This window comes from Crocuta crocuta, unplaced genomic scaffold (genome assembly GCF_008692635.1).
Source record: "Crocuta crocuta isolate KB4526 unplaced genomic scaffold, BGI_CrCroc_1.0 scaffold549, whole genome shotgun sequence".
In the NCBI taxonomy this organism is placed as follows: Eukaryota; Metazoa; Chordata; class Mammalia; order Carnivora; family Hyaenidae; genus Crocuta; species Crocuta crocuta.
The window spans coordinates 554,095-571,856 of record NW_027529169.1 but is presented as its reverse complement, the minus strand read 5'-3'; the positions used below and the strand labels follow the sequence as shown (position 1 = coordinate 571,856).

The 17,762-nt window shown below is 49.4% G+C and overlaps 1 protein-coding gene across 1 annotated transcript; it reads right to left on the bottom strand.

Annotated features, from left to right (window-relative positions):
• Positions 1-2,812: 2,812 nt before the first annotated feature.
• Positions 2,813-17,418, bottom strand: ESYT1 (extended synaptotagmin 1). The gene is made up of 31 exons (XM_077757480.1): positions 16,948-17,418; positions 15,369-15,410; positions 15,058-15,192; positions 14,867-14,940; positions 14,669-14,741; positions 14,418-14,507; positions 14,188-14,243; positions 13,630-13,753; positions 13,365-13,541; positions 13,161-13,243; positions 12,785-12,833; positions 12,572-12,658; positions 12,377-12,469; positions 12,076-12,147; positions 11,800-11,886; positions 10,020-10,169; positions 9,540-9,695; positions 9,242-9,418; positions 9,011-9,093; positions 8,836-8,884; positions 8,637-8,726; positions 8,427-8,522; positions 8,069-8,140; positions 7,889-7,975; positions 4,975-5,115; positions 4,723-4,877; positions 4,521-4,619; positions 4,311-4,442; positions 4,129-4,234; positions 3,851-3,900; positions 2,813-3,645 (listed from the first exon to the last, which is right to left on the bottom strand). The coding sequence occupies exons 1-31, from the start codon at positions 17,335-17,337 to the stop codon at positions 3,606-3,608; spliced, it is 3,315 nt and encodes a 1,104-aa protein (XP_077613606.1). The 5' UTR covers positions 17,338-17,418; the 3' UTR covers positions 2,813-3,605.
• Positions 17,419-17,762: the final 344 nt, after the last annotated feature.

Sequence of the window (17,762 nt, the reverse complement as noted above, 5' to 3'; positions counted from 1 at the left end):
GTGTATTTAATGTTTTATTTATTTCTTAGAGACAGAGAGACAGCCTGAGCAGGTGAGGGTCAGAGAGAGAGAGGGAGACACAGAATCTGAAACAGGCTCCAGGCTCTGAGCTAGCTGTCAGCACAGAGCCCGATGCAGGGCTTGAACCCACGAACTGTGAGATCATGACCTGAGCTTGAAGTCAGACGCTTAACCGACTGAGCCACCCAGGTGCCCCTATAGCTGAAAGTTTCTATCTTTTGACGCCTCAACCCATTTCTCCCATTCTCCAACCCCCTCCTCTGGCAATCACTGATCTTTGTTCTCTGTATCTCTGAGCTTTTTTTTAGTATTCTTTCTAGATTCCACATATAAGTGTGATCATGTAGTATTTGACTTGTTTGACTTGGCATTATGCCCTCGAGCTCTATCCATGTTGATACAAATGGTAAGATTTCTTTTTAAGGCTGACTAATATTTCATTGTGTGTGTATACACATATACATGCATGTGCACGTGTGCTACATTTTTTTTATACATTCATTCTTCAGTGGTCACATAGGTTGTTTTCATGTCTTGACTATTGTCAGTAATGATGCAGTGACTAGAGGGGTGCAGGTATCTTTTTGAGATACTGATTTGATTTCCTTTAGATACACACCCAGAAGTGAAATTGTTGGATCACATGGCAGTTGTATTTTTAACTTTTTGAGGACCCTCCATTGCTGTTTTCCATAGTGGTTGTATCAATTTATATTCTACCAACAGTATACAAGGGTTCCCTTTTCTCGCCAACACTTTTTATCTCTTGTCTTTTTGATAATAGCCATTCTAAGAGGTGTAAGGTGATTGTGGTTTAAATTTGCATTTGCCTTATGATTAGTGATCTTGAACATCTTTTCAGATACTTATTGGCCATCTGTATGTCATCTTTGGAAATCAGATCTGCCCATTTTTTAATCGGATTGTTTTTTGTTTGGAGGGTTTTTGTTTTGTTGCTAATGGAGTTGTAAAAGTTCTTTTTATATATTTTGAATATTAACCCCTTATCAGATATATGAATTTGCAAATATTTTTACATTTCAGTAGTTTACCTTTTCATTTTGTTGGTTACTTTTGCTATGCAGGAGCTTTTTAGTTTGATGTAGATAATTATTTTTGCTTTTGTTGCCTTTGCTTTTGGGTGTCATATTCAAAACAGCATTGCCAAAATCTATGTCAAATTGCTTATCACTTATATTTTTTTCTAGTTTTTATAATTTCTGGTCTTATATCTAAGTGTTTAATCTATTAAATTCTTTTTGAGAGGGAGCACAAGCAGGAGAGGGGCAGAGAGGGAAAGAGAGAATCCCAAGCAGGCTCTGCAGTCAGCATAGAGCCCAATGCGAGCCTTGAACTCATGAATTGTGAAATCATGACTGAAATCAAGAGCCAGCTAAGCCACCCAGGTGCCCTGAGAGAGAATCTTAAGCAGGCTTCATGCTCAACGAGGAGCCCAACGTGGGGCTCAGTCCCATGACCCTGGGATCATGACCTGACCTGAAATCAAAAGTCAAGGGGCACTTGGGTGACTCAGTGGGTTGTGTCCCATTCTTGGTTTTGGCTCAGGTCACCATCTCATGGTTTGTGAGATCGAGCTTTACATCGGGCTCTATGTTGAAAGTGTGGAACCTGCTTGGAATTCTATCTCTCCCTCTCTTTCTGCCACTACCCTGCTTGCTCTCTCTCCCTCAAAATAAATAAACTTAAAAAAAGAGTTGGATGCTCAACCAGCTGATTCATCCAGGCACCCCTAGGCCACTTTACTTTTAAGAAATACCTATATTAGTACCTGTTTTCACTAAACAGAAGGATTCCAAAGGGGATTTTTGCTTTTATGAAAAAGAGTGAAAGCAAAAATGGTGTTCAGCTTTTGTTTTGCAGTGAGCCATTATGGGGGAGTGGGCCTCCCAAGCAGGGGAAGTGCCCCTCCAAGCTTCTTCCTTGGGAACTATAATCAGCATCAAATGGGCATAGCTTTGAACTATGAGCATCTGTGCAGTAATTTATTTTGTGCATCTGTTTCCAAGATGTGCCCTCAAGTGTCTGAGAAGCCTAGAAAAGACTATTTTTAGGGTCTGGGAATTCTCAAAAAAATTTTCTCCATATATTTCACATTAGGAAAGGTTTCACAGGAACATTCTACCTTCAGATAGCAGGGGAACCTGTATGTGTGGGTTTATTTCTGGGCTCTCTGTTGTGTTGATCTGTGTTTTTTATGCCAATACCTTACTGTTTTGATTACGATATCTTTACAATACAGTTTGAAATCAAGGAGTATGATGCCTCTAGCTTTGTTCTTCCTTCTCAAGATTGATTTGGCTGTTTGGGGACTTTGTGGTTCCATACAGATTTTAGGATTATTTCTGTGAAAGATGCCATTGGATTTTCCATAGGGATTTCATTGACTATATTGTTTGGGGTAGTATGGACATTTTAACAATATTTCCAGTTCATGAGCATAGAATGTCTTTTGTCTTCAGTTCTTTTCCTAAAGTGTTATAGTTTTCAGTGTACAGGACTTTCACTTCCTTGGTTAAATTTATTTCTGGGTCTTTTACTCTTTGAAGCCACTGTAAATGGGATTGTTTTAATAATTTATCTGATAGCTATTAGTGTACAGAAATGCAACAGATTTTTGTATTTTGATTTTGTATCCTACAACTTTACTGAATTTTGAGTTCCACCAGGTTTTTTTCGTGGAATCTTTAGGGTCTCCTATATAGAATGTCATGTCATCTGCAAATAGTGACAGTAGGCTGGATTGCCTGTCCTTAAGGAAAAGAGCCACAGCTGGTTTGAGCATAATGTTTAATGTAAGATACAGTGGATTGGCAGAGTTTGTGCAAAACCAAGAGATTCAGTTCTGGTTGGTGAGCTAACAGCCTAGGCACCTGGACAAATCATTGGCCTTGCTGGCCCGAGTCCTCCGAGGCACAGCAGCAGCCAGAGGCTCCAAGACTCATATCCACTACTTGAAGGCTGGGATAGGACTGAAGTGTTCTCATTCCCAGAGTGAGTGAAGAGACTGGCCCTCGTCATCACAGCAGGTATAATTTGTAGGACAGACTTGAGGAAAAGTGGGGACAGAACCGGCCCCATGGGCCTGGGTTGCTATACATTTACTACACGCAATAGTCCAAGAGGCTCTTGAGTGGTTAGCCTATGCACCTTCCCACCCATGTGTTTACCCTCCCTGACTGGTGGGGAAGAAGGTGAGCATCTAATTAAAGAAAAAAGGTATTTCTAAAAGCTGTATTTGGCATAAGCTAATGCCACTGCAGGTGCTGCCAGTGGCCAGGCACAGGTACTGAAGGCCCTGAGGAGTTGGGAGGGAAGGAGAATGTGCAGGCAGAGCAGGAAATAGCCAGCTCAGGTCCCTGCCTGAGGCCATGCAGTAAAGGGTAACCTGTGGTCATCCGCTTTGGTCAGGCAAAGGCCCTAGCATGGGCCTGGGAGGTGAGAGGGCGGAGGGGCACAGGCTCTGCCCTCGGGCCCTAGCTGTAGGCTCATCACGTTGAGGTGATACAGCAATGCAGCGAGAGGCAAGGCAAGGAGACAGTAGTCAGGCTGATAATCCTTGGCTCCTAGGAACTGCCCTTGTCCTTGTCATCCATGAGGTCATACCTGTGGGAACAAGCAGAGGTGGCTCAGGTAGAAAGGTGACCTGTGTCCTTTTATAAATGAAACATGACCCAAGGGCCTTTATACTTCAGAGAATCAATGGCTCTGACCTCAGAATGCATTCTTTCCTCCCTTCCTTCCTACGATTGGGATTTCTCTTATTTAAATACCCACCCCCCCACCAGCCCATCGCCTCTTGGATACTCACCATTGCGCCGCTCCCTGGGAAAGGTCTATCTCCCCAAGGTCCAGCTGCACCTGTGTGGATGATGGTAGGAGCAAGGTGTTATTTTGACATTTCCAAAGACCACATCCCATCATCACATATTCCTGGTCCACAGCAGTGCAGTGGTCTGGTACTATGCAGACCACCTGTATAGGAGTGTCACCTTCGGTGCTTCCTCCCTAAGTCCCTGAGGGACTATAGCCTTACTACCAGCACCTTCTAAGTCTTACCTTTTGCCTTGCTCGTCCTCACCCTCTTACCTTCCCCAGCAGCTCTCGCTCTCTTGACATGAAGGAGGAATTAGACTTCACAGAGACATCCAGCTTTCGCCGCAGGGCCTCATCGAGGGGCAGTTCCCACTCAAACCTGGGGAAGGACTGGGTATTAGAGGCAGGGGTTCCTTCCCAAGCCTGCCATCTCTCCCCCTGAATGCCTGACTGACCGTTCACTGAATTCAGGATTTAGGGTCCTCTTCTTCTGGGAGGTCTTCCTCTTGGTGCCCCGGTTCTTGTCTGGCAGAAGCAACAGTACCACATAGGGGTCCGGGGGATCCCGTCCATTTTGTCGAAGGGCCCTGCAACAGGGAGATGAAGGTAGAAGGCACCGCAAGGTTGAGGGGGAGCGGTCAGGAACCTAGAGCATAGGGTCTCACCGGCAACTGTGCACAATGGTGACCAGCTTCTGTTCGTCGCCGTAGTACCAGAGAGACAGTTTCACCTGGCCCAGGGGCCCGGCTGGAGCCTCAAGGGGACTATGGAGAGATGGAGATAGGGCTGGGAGAAGGTACCTAGGGAGCCAGTGGCTTATCCTTTATATTCCTGACTGCACCCCATCTTTCTGTCCAAGCCCCTTACCTGTCCCCATGTGTTAGGCGCTGCCGGAGCTCTGGGGCTGAGGAAGTGATGTGAGGGAGTCCCCCCCAGACCTCGGATTCTTCACTCAGAGATGAGGAGCTGTGGCTGTAGCTGTGGCTGTGCGCTTCCACTCCTGAGTGCTGGGACACCAGGATCTAGGGAGGCAAGAAGGCCGTGAGCGGGGCAGACTCGTGCTCGGCTCCCTTGCTATGAGGACATGGCCCTTGGCTTCCATCTTCCCTTGGCACTCACCCCCAGCTGTGCTCTCAGCAGCACCTGCCCTTGTCCGTTGTTAAGTGTAAACCAGCGGTCCAAGCAGAGCTGGTCAGCCGCAAGTAGCTCTGAGAGGGGCAGGGAGAGTGAGCCCAGTGTACCAGTCCCCTCACCCCGAACCTGTGGGGTCAAGAGATAAATGATTTAACCCTGGTGCTCTAGTTGCAAACGCTTGGACACCTGGGTGGTTTCAGAGAGAGACTCCCCTTTGTGACAGTCAGGAAAGCCATGTTGTTGGTCCCGCTTCCCTTCCTTTTCTAACCAGAGTGGACCATGCTATCTTTACTTCCCAGGCTTTCACAAATTATGCCCGAGGGCTGGAATATCTGCACAGGGTGGAGAAAAAGAACAGTAAAAATGGAATTAAATGTTTCCCGCCCATCCAACCCCCATTTCCTTACTCCTGAGTAACTCCCTGCAAACCCTTCCTGTTTTCTTAACATAATTCTGGCTAATATGCCCGTATCTCTTTGTGATTTACCAGCTGTAATGTCTACTGATCCCCAGCAATGTAAGGTCAGGAACTGAGCTCATTTGCATCTCTTCTCCATCTTTGTCAGTGTTGTTGATAGTTACATTAAGTTCTATTGGTTTCTGTTCGTGTAATTCTCCACTTATTGTTTTATCAACTTTAGAAAGTATCTGATTCCTCACACTTCAGAATGGAAAGGGCACCCCTAATATTACCTCCACCTACCCTCTCTCATACCTCTTTACTTTTGTTCACCATTCGACCCACTGAAATCTAGTTTCTACTCCTTTCAGGCCACTGAAGTTACTCCAATAATCAGTGCCCTCATTTTCAAAGTCAATCAATAGTTTTCAGTCATCTAGTTTTTTATTATGTTTAAATTTTTTTTGAGAGACTGCAAGAATGCACACATGCACATGAGCTGGGGGAGGATGTACAGAGAGAGAGAGAGAGAGAGAGAGAGAGAGAGAGAGAGGGAGAAAATCCCAAGCAGGCTCTGTGCTGACAGCTTAAACCTATAAAACATGATGACGTGACCTGAGCTGAAACTAAGAGTCGGACACTTAACTGACTGAGCCACGTGGGCACCAATTTTTTTTTTCTTTTTTTAAGAAACATTTGGCCACTTCTTATCTTTTCACACACTCTTTTGGTTTCTGTAACCCTTTCTTTCCTGATGACCACCCCACTGCCCCAGTCACACTGCAGGCCCTTTGAAGGGCACTTCTTCCTCTGCCTGCCCTTTCACTGCTGCCATGCTCAACGTGTCCATGTTTGGTCTTCTTTTTGCCCTACATCCCTAAGAGCACTCACTCATACCCATGGCTACAGTTGCTACATGGTGCTCGTTCATGATGTTCACACAAGAGGGAAGAGGGCGGAACACCATGGTGGGCCATAGATGCACCTTCTGGATGGCTCCTTCCCCTTATCTGGTCTCAGAGATCTCAAATTCAAATTTTGTCAAAGCAGACAAAAACTTCTGCTTTGGTGGTGCCTGGGTGACTCAGTCAGTTAACCATCTGACTCCTGATTTAGGGCTCAGGTCATGATCTCACAGTTTGTGGGATTGGGCCCCCTGTCGAGCAGCTATGCACTGACAGCACGGAGACTGCTTGAGATTCTTTCTCCCTCTCTCTCTGCCCTCCCCCCACTCTCTCTCAAAAATAAACTTTTTTAAAATTCTTTTTTTTTAATGTTTTATTTATTTCTGAGAGAGAGAGAGATGGCATGAGCAGGGGAGGGTCAGAGAGAGGGAGAGACACACAATTTGAAACAGGCTCCAGGCTCTGAGCTAGCTGTCAGCACAGAGCCCGATGCAGGGCTCAAACCCACGAACCAACCACGAGATCATGACCTGAGCTGAAGTCAGACGCTCAACTGACTGAGCCACCCAGGCGCCCCCCCTCTTTTTTTTTTCTTTTACAAATTCTTAAAAAAACAAACTCCTGCTTTGGGCACTCCCTGTGTTGGTAATGGCACCCTTCTCTGTCCAGCTACTCCATGCTAAAAACCCAGGAGTTAGCATCTTGACTGTTCCTTGTTCCTTCTCCACCCCGTGTCAAAATAACCACCACTGAATACCCCCCAAGCCTGGTCATTTCTTGCTGCAGTCAAAATGCTCTACCCCTGAGCTATACCCCCAGTCATTTCTTGCTTACTGCTCTAATCCACTGTTAACTGATCTCCCTGCCTCCAGCATCATCTTCCTTTAGTCCATTCTTTATCCTGCTATCAGCATGATCTCTGTAAAGTGCAAATCTGGGTATGTCACCCCTCACTCCTTCATTTATTTATTATTTTAATGGGGTTTTTTTGATGGGGGAGGGGCAGGGAGTGAGGGGGACAGAGGATGCAAAGTGGGCTCTGAGCTGTTAACAGCAAGCCCGATGCGGGGCTAACTCACGAACTATCGTGAGATCATGACTTGAGCCCAAGTTGGATGCTCAACCAACTGAGCCACCCAGGCCACCCTACCCCTCCCGTCACTTCAAATGTTTACCTGTGCCAAATCAGGGATAAATCCAGATTCTTAGCATAATATTCAAGAGCCCCTCTGATCTTCCTTCTGTCGGCCTCTCTAATTTGCCTTCTTTCTGCTCATTCTCTTCTCAGCCTGAAGACTTTTCCTTCTCTTCGTGATCAGAGTCTGTTTACTCTTAAGCTCAGGGGTCGTCTCAGGATGCCTCTCTTACTGCCTCTATCTTTTCCCCTAGTCTGAGGTGAAAGCCTTCCTTTTTCCCCACAATGCCTTTTTCCTCAGCAGTTGTCAGTCTGGAGGCTTTCTGTGGTTATTTTTCTCCCAAGAGGGAGCATGAGCTCCATAAAGATAGGAACTAGATCTTTTATCTCTGAACGCCCTGTGCCTGGTTCAGTGCCTAGCCCATGATGGCATAGTGTTCAAAAATGAAATTATAGTACCTGCAACTCCAGACTCTCGGCGTTTGGTTTCCTGATGAGAAAGGAGGCACTCTCGTCCCAGACAGGGGCTGATGTTTGGGCAACAGTCTGGTGGAGATGAGGGGTTATGGTCAGTGGTTGAAACTCTCTTCTCTGCGTCACTCATCCCTCCCAAATAGCCCTGTGGCATTTTTCTAATACCTTCGTCTTGTGAGAAGTATCTCCCACAGTGAGAGTAGCGTAAGGGCTGGGAGGCTTGGTTCCTTTGCGGAGCTAGGAGAGAGAATACGGTGTTAATAAATACGGTCTTAAATTTAGACCTCGTTTGGCAGATCCCCGCTTCCCTCACAAATTCCATCCGCAGCCAGCGACCAGGTCCTCATGATTACTTGACAGCCACCACCCTCCTAGCCTTGAACAGACCATTCTTCCCACCCCAGTGCCACCCTGGGAAAGAGGAATTTGGAATTTACTATTCCAAATAACACCAGGGGCATCCAAACCTGAGGGAGGCGGAGGAAGGACCAGGGAGCTATGGGGCGTGGGGAGCAGATCTCACCGGCAGGTCCTCCGCCCGCTCCAGATAAACGGACAGCAGGGCCGCTGCCAGCTCTGCACTCTTCTGCGTCTGGATCAAACTGTTCACCTGCAGCACCTGCAGGAAGACACACTCAGCTTGGGGAGTGGGGACTGACACATTGGGGCCTGGCATACGCCTCAAACGCTGACACAAGAGTTCACCTTGACCCATCTGGAGCCCCTTCCCTACCTCCTCTAACTCAGCAGCAGTGGGCCGGAGGGTCAGACGCTCCAGACGCAAGTGCAGGCGGCCAGATGGCACGTCCTCCAGGGTCAGCCACTGTGGAAGTAGGCAGGGTTAAGACGTGGAGGTGTGGGGACAGAGGGACTAGGAGAGTGAGGCATAGGTCAAGATCAGGAGGGATTATTGATTCTAATTCCTTGCTCACCTCATCAAGGAAGCCAGTGTTTAGGACTGCAGTGAGACTCACTTTACTCCTGTAGAGAAGAAGGGTTTAAACAAGAGGCCGATGGTCAGAGCCACATCTCTGTCTCCCCAGAGCCAGACTTCTGTGGCCTTCGGAGGCTCAGCCTGTCTTCACCGCCAGACTCCCACCCTCTCACCTGCCCAGAAAGTCATCCTTGTCCAGGTCCTTGTCAAAAACTTCAATGTCTAGCTCTTGGCCTGGAATTGATGTGACAATCACCTAGTGGGAGAGAATAGTACAAAGGGGATTCTTTCCTTTTTTCCCCCCAAATGACTGGGAACTTCCCCCTCAATCACCTGAACCCCGGAGGGCTTTTAGACCGCTCTCAGAGCTAGAGGGAAGGAGGAAGAAGCTGCTCAATTCTGACCTCAAAAACCTCGTTCCAGCGGGGATTGAGATCCTCTCGAACAACACGGCTCCGGAAGCTTCGTCCTGCCAGCTTTAGCTTGACGTAGGGGTCTGACTTGCCCTTCACCAACCCCCCCAAGAAACGGTCTTTGGCAATCAGGTCCTGGGCCTCTAAAACATGGATCCGAAGCACATTCTGCAAAAGGGACAGACAGAGGCACCAGATGGCCATGAGAGAGAAACCTGTCAAAACCAGTCCTGAAACAGGTTTTGCACACTTAGGCAACAGACCCTAGTCCTTTCCAGTATAGGCTCACCTCAGTCCCAAAGTGACTATCAGGAGTAGTGTGACAAGGTCGAGGAGGAGCATCCACACTGCTGCCTGCCTGGGGGCTCTCACTGTCCGCGTCCCAAGCACCAGGTGTCCCAGGCACAGTGGGAAAGTGCACTTCTGATGAATCCAAGTACAAGATCTGGGAAGGTCAGTGTAATTGTCAAATCAAAGAAACGCAGCTGGCCACCTGCAAGCAAGGTATGTGGGCGCTGTGGGGAGAAAAAGGCTCTGACTGGGAGACCAGGTTCCTGTTTTGGCTGCGCTCATCTCTAGAGGGTTAGCTCCACACTCTCCCTCTTCACACACCATTTCCCCAGTTGGGTCAGCAAACATTGTGTGTGCCTGATAGGTGTTTCCACACATACTAGCTCATTAGATCTTAGAGGATTCCCCTTTCTTACTCTTAATACCAAGGACTCTACAAGGCCCCTCCCCAGCCTCAGTGCTTCCTCCAGCTCCATACCCTCATAACCAATTTCATGTAGAGCCTGGAGTTTGGGCCAGAGCTGCTAAGCTGGAACCACTGGTCCAAGGTGAGTTCAGGGGCAGTCAGCAGGTGAGCCAGAGGCAGGGTCAGTGCCCCTAAAGTCAGGGCCCTGGAGTCATCCTTCACCTAGAGGCACAGGAAGAAAGGATGTAGTAAAGAGATTAGGGAAAAGGAGACCTACTGGGGAGATTGTAACCTGGCTCCAGCTTCACTCACTCTGTGCCAATCACCGTTTGCCCCACGCCAGCCACCTTTTCTTATGGTCCGCCTACTCCATCATTCCTTCTGCCTTTGCTCATCCTGTTCCCATTATCTGAAAAGTTCTCATTCTCCTCCCCCTGCCTATTTTTTAAAAAAAAAAAATTATTACTTTTTTGTAAAAATTTACTTATTTTTCCTCACCCTATTTATATCCTATTAATCATTCAAGGCCCACTTAAAATCCTTCACAAAATCTCTGTAGTTACTCAAGCCTCTGTACCTTTCTTTGGCCATCCTTAGCACTATGTTATGAGTACTTTCCCATTAGTTAATATTTAATCATTTTTGGATGGCTTTATACATGTGTGTCTTGTCTGTGAAATTAGCCAGTAAGCTTCATGAAGGCAGATACTGTTTCATGTTTTCTCTGTGACCTTTAAGCTTCTAGGTGTCTACATGGCTTCTCTGGCATGTTTGTGATGTTTAACAGACATCTTTGCAGTTTAAGAGGACAATTATTTTAATTTTTTAATATTTTATTTATTTTTGAGACAGTGTGAGTGAGAGAGGGGCAGAGAGAGAGGGTGACACAATCCAAAGCAGGCTCCAGGATCCGAGCTGTCGCACAGAGCCCAACGCGGGGCTCAAATCCACAAGCTGTGGGATCATGACCTGAGCCGAAGTCGGATGCTTATCCAGCTTAGCCACTCAGGTGCCCCAAGATGACACTTTTAAAATAATATTCTCTCCTGGGGCACCTGGGTGGCTCAGTTAAGCAACCAACCCTTGATTTCAGCCCAGGTCGTGATCTCACAGTCTGTGCTGACAGTGCAGAGCCTGCTTCAGATTCTCTGCCCCTCCAGCTCATGTAAGAGTACACACACTCTCTCAAAATAAACATTAAAAAAAAAAAAACCAAGAAAATAAAATTCTAATCATGACTTGAGCCCTGCCACTTGATGGCAGAATCAGCAGAATCTGTAGGATTTTTTTTTTTTTTTTTTTAAAGTAGGCTTCACACCCAGTGCAGAACTCAACAAGCTTGAGATCAAGACCGGAGTTGAGATCAAGAGCTGGATGCTTAACTGACTGAGCCAACCAAGGGCCCCAGAACCTGTAGAATCTTATTTGGAATTGACATTCTCTATTGTCATTTTGCTCTTATTTATTTAAAAAAATTTTTTTTTTGTTTCACTGGAAAAGATGCTACTCAGTTTTAAATGTTCAAAGTGTACAAGTTGTTTTGTTACAATAAAACTAAATATGTACCCAAAGGAAAAATACAATAAAAGGCTAAATGTACTCAATGTTTTTTTAAAACATAATTTCACTGAGGCATAGTTCACTGTAAAATCACTCATTTTAAATATACAATTCTCAGTTCTAAAGAATGATTCTAGAGAGATAATTGGGGAAGAATGGAGTGCTCGAAGGAGGTGGAGAGTCTAGCTAGATGGACTGAAGCAGTAATCAAAGGGCAGATGGAAGGAGGGGATACAGACATGGGAAGGCAGAACACGGTATTCACAAGGGGCTCAATGCGTGGTCATCTCACCTGCACATCGAGCTCCTGGCTTCGAGGGTCTTGCAGGAAGAACCGGAAGGCTTCTTCCCACACCGGGCAGTTGGTGCTGTAGACAGCCTGGAGATGCACAAGATGGGATTAAGGGTACGTGCTACAGTACCCATTCCTGTTTTTCCAGAAAATCTTTGCCTTTATAGGCAGACTAAAGGGGAGACTTCATCTCAAGAACAATCCTCCCCGACCCCACCAGGTGTGTGTGCGCGCACACACACATACCATTGCCCACAATGATGTCCTGGCCCTCACCTTGCTCTCCTGGGTCATATCCTGAATTGACAGTTGTACCATGGGATTGGGTTCCTTGTTCCCCTTCTTTAGCTGTTGGGGAAGAATTAGGAAGTCACCATCTTGGTGTTTTTGGTTTTGTTTCCATGAGTGAAGGTGGGCTCTCATCAGAATCTTTTCCTTGAGGTGGCTCTGATCCCGTCCTTGGAACCCTTGCATTACATGCTGCTGCTTCTGAAGCCAAGTGGGCAGGGGCGAGACAGGGTATGGAAATGCTGCCTCCAGCGTTTTCTGTTCAGCTGCCCTCAGTAGCCACACTCACCGGAAGATCCTGGGCCCGGTCCAGATAGACAACTAAGATGGCAGCCGATGGGGGCTCTGGTCGGGAGGAGACTCCTCGATTCCACTGCAGAACCTAGAGGGAATGGGTCAGTAGTCAGACCCTTGCCCTCTAGTCCCCTATACTTCCAGCCACCTGTGTCTCCCCCACCAGCTTCCTGTTTCCCATGTTGGTTACCTGCTCCAGTTTTTCCGCATATGGCAAAAGTGACAGCCATTCTAGCCTTAAGTGAACTTGGCCTTGCCCACCTTGTAGAGGAAACCACTGGAGGCAGAGATAGAAAAAAGTGAGGTATAACAGAGATCAGATATTTACCCAACCTCTTCTCTACCAGTGTGGCAACTATTGTCAGGGTGAGACCACCCTCCCTGTTCTCTTCTCTCAACTTACATTATCCAGTACTCCAGCCTGCAACACCTTTCCTACATCCAGCTTCATCCTAGAGGGGGTGGTGAGGGGTGACAGTGAGAAGGGAAAAAGAAGAATGTTGTAATTAGTAGCATGTCACTGCCCTCACTCACCCACCCAGAAATAAATGGCAAATCTCAGAATCCCTTATACTCAGCAAATACTTGAGAGAGAGAGAGTGTGTGTGTGTGCACGCGCGTGTGCGCACACGGGGTGGAAATAGGGAAGGAGGATTGAGAAGGAGAATGATACCCAATTCCCGGGCCTGCAAAAAGGATTATAATTACCTCTGTGACCGTGGTAGCACTGGGGCTTTAGACACTGGGGCTTTAGAATCCTAACACAGGCAGAGTCTTACCTGCCCAGAAAGTCATCTTTGTCTGGATCCTTATCAAACACCTCCACCTCAATCTCCTGCCCTGGGACCTCATGGACCATCACCTGAAGAACATAAGAGTTAAGGGTCTCATGGGCTACACTGTGAGGATCATCCAATCAGGATCTCTCACAGCCTCCCAGGGCCTCCCCATTTGACACAATTTCTACTCCTCAGCTGTCCCACCTCGTAAGTCTCTCTCCACTGGGGGTTGAGGTCCTCATTGATGACCCGACTGCAGAATGTCTGGGTGCCCACTCGCACGAGTGCATAGGGGTCCGACTTCCCCTCAATCAGGCCTTTCACGTATTTGTCCTTGGAGCCCAGACCTCGGGCAGCCAGCAGGTGAATCCGAATAATGCCCTGGGCATAGGAATCAGATCGTGAGAAACTAAGGATCCAGCATGAGGTTCCTGAAAGAAGGCTCTGTCTAATGTTGGAGAGGCCATACCCTGGGAAGTGGGGAACGCAACTGCGCCACATCCTGAAGGTCAGGCACAAGGGGCACCAATAATCGGTTGGGCAACACAAGGAAGGCAGCAATGGAATCCATGATCATGGTGTCAGAGAGGGAGCTGAATGGGGGGGAGTAGAAAAGGAGCTGAATGTGGCCCCAAATTCCAATATCCACCCCCCAACCCCAACTCTCTTTTCCACGATCAAGAGTGACTTAAAGCTAGAGGGACATCCTTTCTTGAAAATTTGTTTTTGCTACTCTTCCACCCTAACTCCCCGCCTACTGCTCTGTCTCTTCACTGCTGTCCCAGCTCTTCTTTTCGGTTTTCCTCTTGCTGAGCAGTCTGCAGCCCTCATCCTTCTCTACCCACATGCATGCTCGCCCACAGGAGAAAAATCACAGCATGGACCTTTTCAGGGGTATTTGTCTTCCCTCTCCAGCTAGGATGATCAAGGCTCCTGGACGGTATTAGCTGTATCTTTTGCCGCTTGGTATCCCGAAAACCCCCAACCCAGGGCTAGAGCACTTAGGTGCTCAATAAATCTTTGATACCTGAGTCCTGGGATATCCAGCAGGTTAGTCATCCCTGTCCAGTTGATATCTAGGGTCTGGAAGGAAAGAGCAGGGAGATCAGGACAGAGCACAAGCTGGCATGGTCTCACCCATCCAACAGTTACCAGACCCCTCAGCCTTCCCTTCCCCAAGCCCTAGAGCTGGCCACTCTCCCTCTCCCAATCCTCTGTTTTCCCTGCTTCCCCATCCCACTCGGTGTTTTCCCTTACCGGGCGTCGGATAAAGAACATCGACACAGCCCCCACAATAGGAAGGTTCCCGATGAGTGGCTCAAGAATCACCCGCAAGATACCATGTAGCTGGGGCAAGAAGAGAAGATCAAAGCATTTCTCTACAAAAGGCCTTCTTTCCCTCCCAAACTTTCCCACCTTTGGTTTTTTTCAACTTTCCACGTCCCCATATCCGATGAAATTTAGAGCAAAGTCTCCCTATTATGGGCGCCCCTGACATAATGCCCCACCTGCATGCCTTTGACTCCGGCTTTGCAGAAATATTTCTTCACTTCCACATCAATCTGCACATCACCTACGTAGCTGGGGGTTGACAAGGAAGAGAAGAAAGAGGGTCAGTACTAAGCTGAAATGGGGGGAGGGGAATGAAATAGACAGAGTGACCAGGATCCTGTTGAAAGGGAAGCCAGAAGAGGGAATGGGGTTACCTGATATTCAAGTCCAACAGGATCTGTTCTTTGCTCTGACCACGGTGAACCTTGACTCCTAGGATGCGCAACGGCTGCAGAGAGAGAAATTCTTAAGAGAGAGAAGAGGGAAAGGGAGGAGTATCTTCTGGGCCACTCACCTTCCCTGGCTCATCTCCTCCGTCCAGTTATTTTCCTTCCTACATACATACCTTTTCACCCAGTTCCACTCGTGTAAATGTAAACGTTTGCAGATGGGGGTTAGAGCCTCGAATAGCGGGGGCCACAGTTTCAGTCAGAAGCTTCTCCGTGTACTGGCCAAGGAAAGGCCAGACCTGGGCTACAATCTGGAAGGAGAGGGAACCTGTCACAGGAGAGCCTGATCTTCCTTCTAGTGGAATGTTCCTTCAGAATCCTCCTCACAGAGCACTGAGGCCAGACCTGACAAGTAGCAGGTCTGGCAAGAGAAATGAACTCCATTCCCCGCATCATGAAAAATAAAAATCAAGACAATCACACTCACCTTATTGAGCCACTCAGCCTTTTCCACATCTGGAAAGCTGACCTAGAGGTGGGGAAGGGAGAGGTAGGGATGAACACACCCTCCACCTGTGGTTTCCTATTAAGATGCTGGGTGGCGTGCCCACAGAGGAAAGGAAACCCAAGTGTGACAGGGCCCCCTCACACCCAGGGGTTGGCCGGAAGGGGCTGGGATGTTCAGAGGATTCACTCCTCCACAGGGTTTCCGGGCTCCGAGGTCTCTCTGACAAGGGGCGCTGATGTGGGCCAAAGTTGCTTTGTGGATAGCTGGGGGAGGTGAAATGAAGCCAGCTGCGGGAGCAGAGAGGGAGGGAGGAGAAGGGCACATTCTGGAAGGGGAGGTCCTGGCAAATCAGAGTTTAAGGAGGAAATCCTGAGACTGGAGAAGTCTTGGTTTTGTTTTGCAGCCTTCCCATCTCACTCTGGACTGGGGTTTCTTCTACACCAAGAAGGTGAAGAGGCTCCTTGAGGGGCCAGAAGAGCTAGCTGTTTGTTTTTTTCTTTCATCATTTCTTCTTATTAGTGTGCCTTTTATGGGAAAAGAAGGACACCTGTGATTTGTATTGGGGGAAGAGGGGCAGCTGCTTCAGGAAGAAGGCTGCTTTTCCATGATGAGGAGTAGGAGGAACAAAGACAGTTGCTGCCTGGGCTACATGTCCCCTGGGACCATTTCTCCCCCTATCCCCCTCTCCAGTCCTGAGCCTGCGCAGCATGGCCATATCTGCCGAGTGTCAACTTTGATTCCGTTCTTCTGCGGTTCTCCCCACGGACCTGCACCTCCGCTGGGAGGGGCAGGAAGGCAGGGGCAGGGAGGGGCCGAGTAACGGGCTCTGCCCCAGCAAGGCCTAAGAGCAGGCAAGGGGTGAGGGGGCGCAGGAATAGGGCCCGGGTCCCAACCGAGCAAGCGCAGCGCGCAGTCCGGAAAAGGGTGGGGCCGGCCAGGGGCGGAGGANCCTCCCATCCCCGCCCTGCGTCCCGCAGCCGCCTCCGCTGCGCTGCGGCCCAGCTGCCTGGGGCCGCAAGGCGAGGGTCGGGGGTCTGTCCGGGTGCCGTGGCTCCCCCGAGCAGTGCTCCCGGGGCCGAGTCCCGGCGGGTACCCAGGGATAAGAGCGGGAAAGGGGAGAACATTATGGCCTCAAATAGTTCCCTCCCCCTCCCCCCAAAAAAAGTCTCAAGGAGGGCTGGAGTGACGAGGGAACCCTCTGAGCCGCAACGGGGATGTCCGGGAGCAGCAAGGCGAGAGCGGCACCAGAAGCGAGGAGCGCTCAAACGTCTTGGCTAGGAGGGCTGAGACAGGCTCCCAAGATGTTATTACTGCTCCTGCCCAAGCTCAGAGGAAGAAGTCCTGATTCTGTGGAAGGATCGGGATCCGGGCGCGCGGAGAGGAGGGGAAGAGTGACTACCGGGTCCCAAGAGTGGCGTGTCCTAGCAGGCAGGCGGCTAGCGGGGCGGGAGGGGAGTCTCTCTCCCAGGGTGGGGAGCTGACTTTAGGAACAGGGAGGGAGAGCCCTAGGACCGAGGGGCTAGGAGGGGGCTATGCAGCGCTGAGGGTGGTCGCTCACCCAGGCAGGTAGCTCTCGATGGCTCATATAAAGTGTTTTCGCCGTGAGCCGCTCCTCATCGTCCAGTAGCTGCCGCGCTGCCCTAAGGCTCCGTTCTTTCTCGTCGCGGACTCGGCGCCAGCCCAGGTAGAGGGCGAGGCCGAACAGCACGAAACCCACGCTGAGTCCCACTGCGCCGGCCAGGTACACCGGCACGAGCACAAGCAGCCGCCGCCCGAATGAAGTCAGCAGCGCCAGGGCCTCACCCGCCGCGCTTGGGCCGGCAGGTTGGTTCCCAGAACTCAGGTCCCGCTTTGTGTCAGCAGCGGGGGGCTGGTCAGGGGGGTCGGAGGGAGCAGAGGGCTGATCCGTGGGGCTGGGGCTAGAGCCGTCTCCAGGAGAGCGCTCCATGGTGCCACCTCTGGGAGGACCCGCCCGACCCACAGACCAGGGGAAGGTTGCTTGGTCTAGCGACCAGTTGCCCCCAGCAAACCGTAATCCCCAGGCTGGGGGGGGGGAGGGGAATTTAGGCCACGCCCCCTCTCTCTGAGGGCTTGGGTTGGTCAGCGCTGTATAGACCAAGGCGGAGTCAAAAGATACAAACCCTGCCCCTCTTCCGCAGGGAGGGGATAAGGTTCGGGAGAGGCAGGACCTCTCTGATTAGACCGGAGTGTCAAGATGGGCAGTCCGGGATGGCGGGAAAAGGAGGAAAGAGGCTAAAGAGCGGCACTTGATTGGTCAGAAAGAGGAGGCGTGGCATACCATTTAAGGGAGGTGGCTCCGGCGCTCCCCCACGTGGGATGGGAGTGCCTGTGGTATGACGTCATGCGAAGCCG

Excerpts from the sequence above, each read along its gene's own strand:
- ESYT1 (XM_077757480.1), bottom strand. The coding sequence starts at position 17,337 with ATGGAGCGCTCTCCTGGAGACGGCTCTAGCCCCAGCCCCACGGATCAG. Across the intron at positions 9,419-9,539 it reads ATAGTCACTTTGGGACTGAG|AATGTGCTTCGGATCCATGT; the intron begins GTGAGCCTATAC and ends TCCCTTTTGCAG. Across the intron at positions 8,523-8,636 it reads CTGCTGCTGAGTTAGAGGAG|GTGCTGCAGGTGAACAGTTT; the intron begins GTAGGGAAGGGG and ends GTCTTCCTGCAG.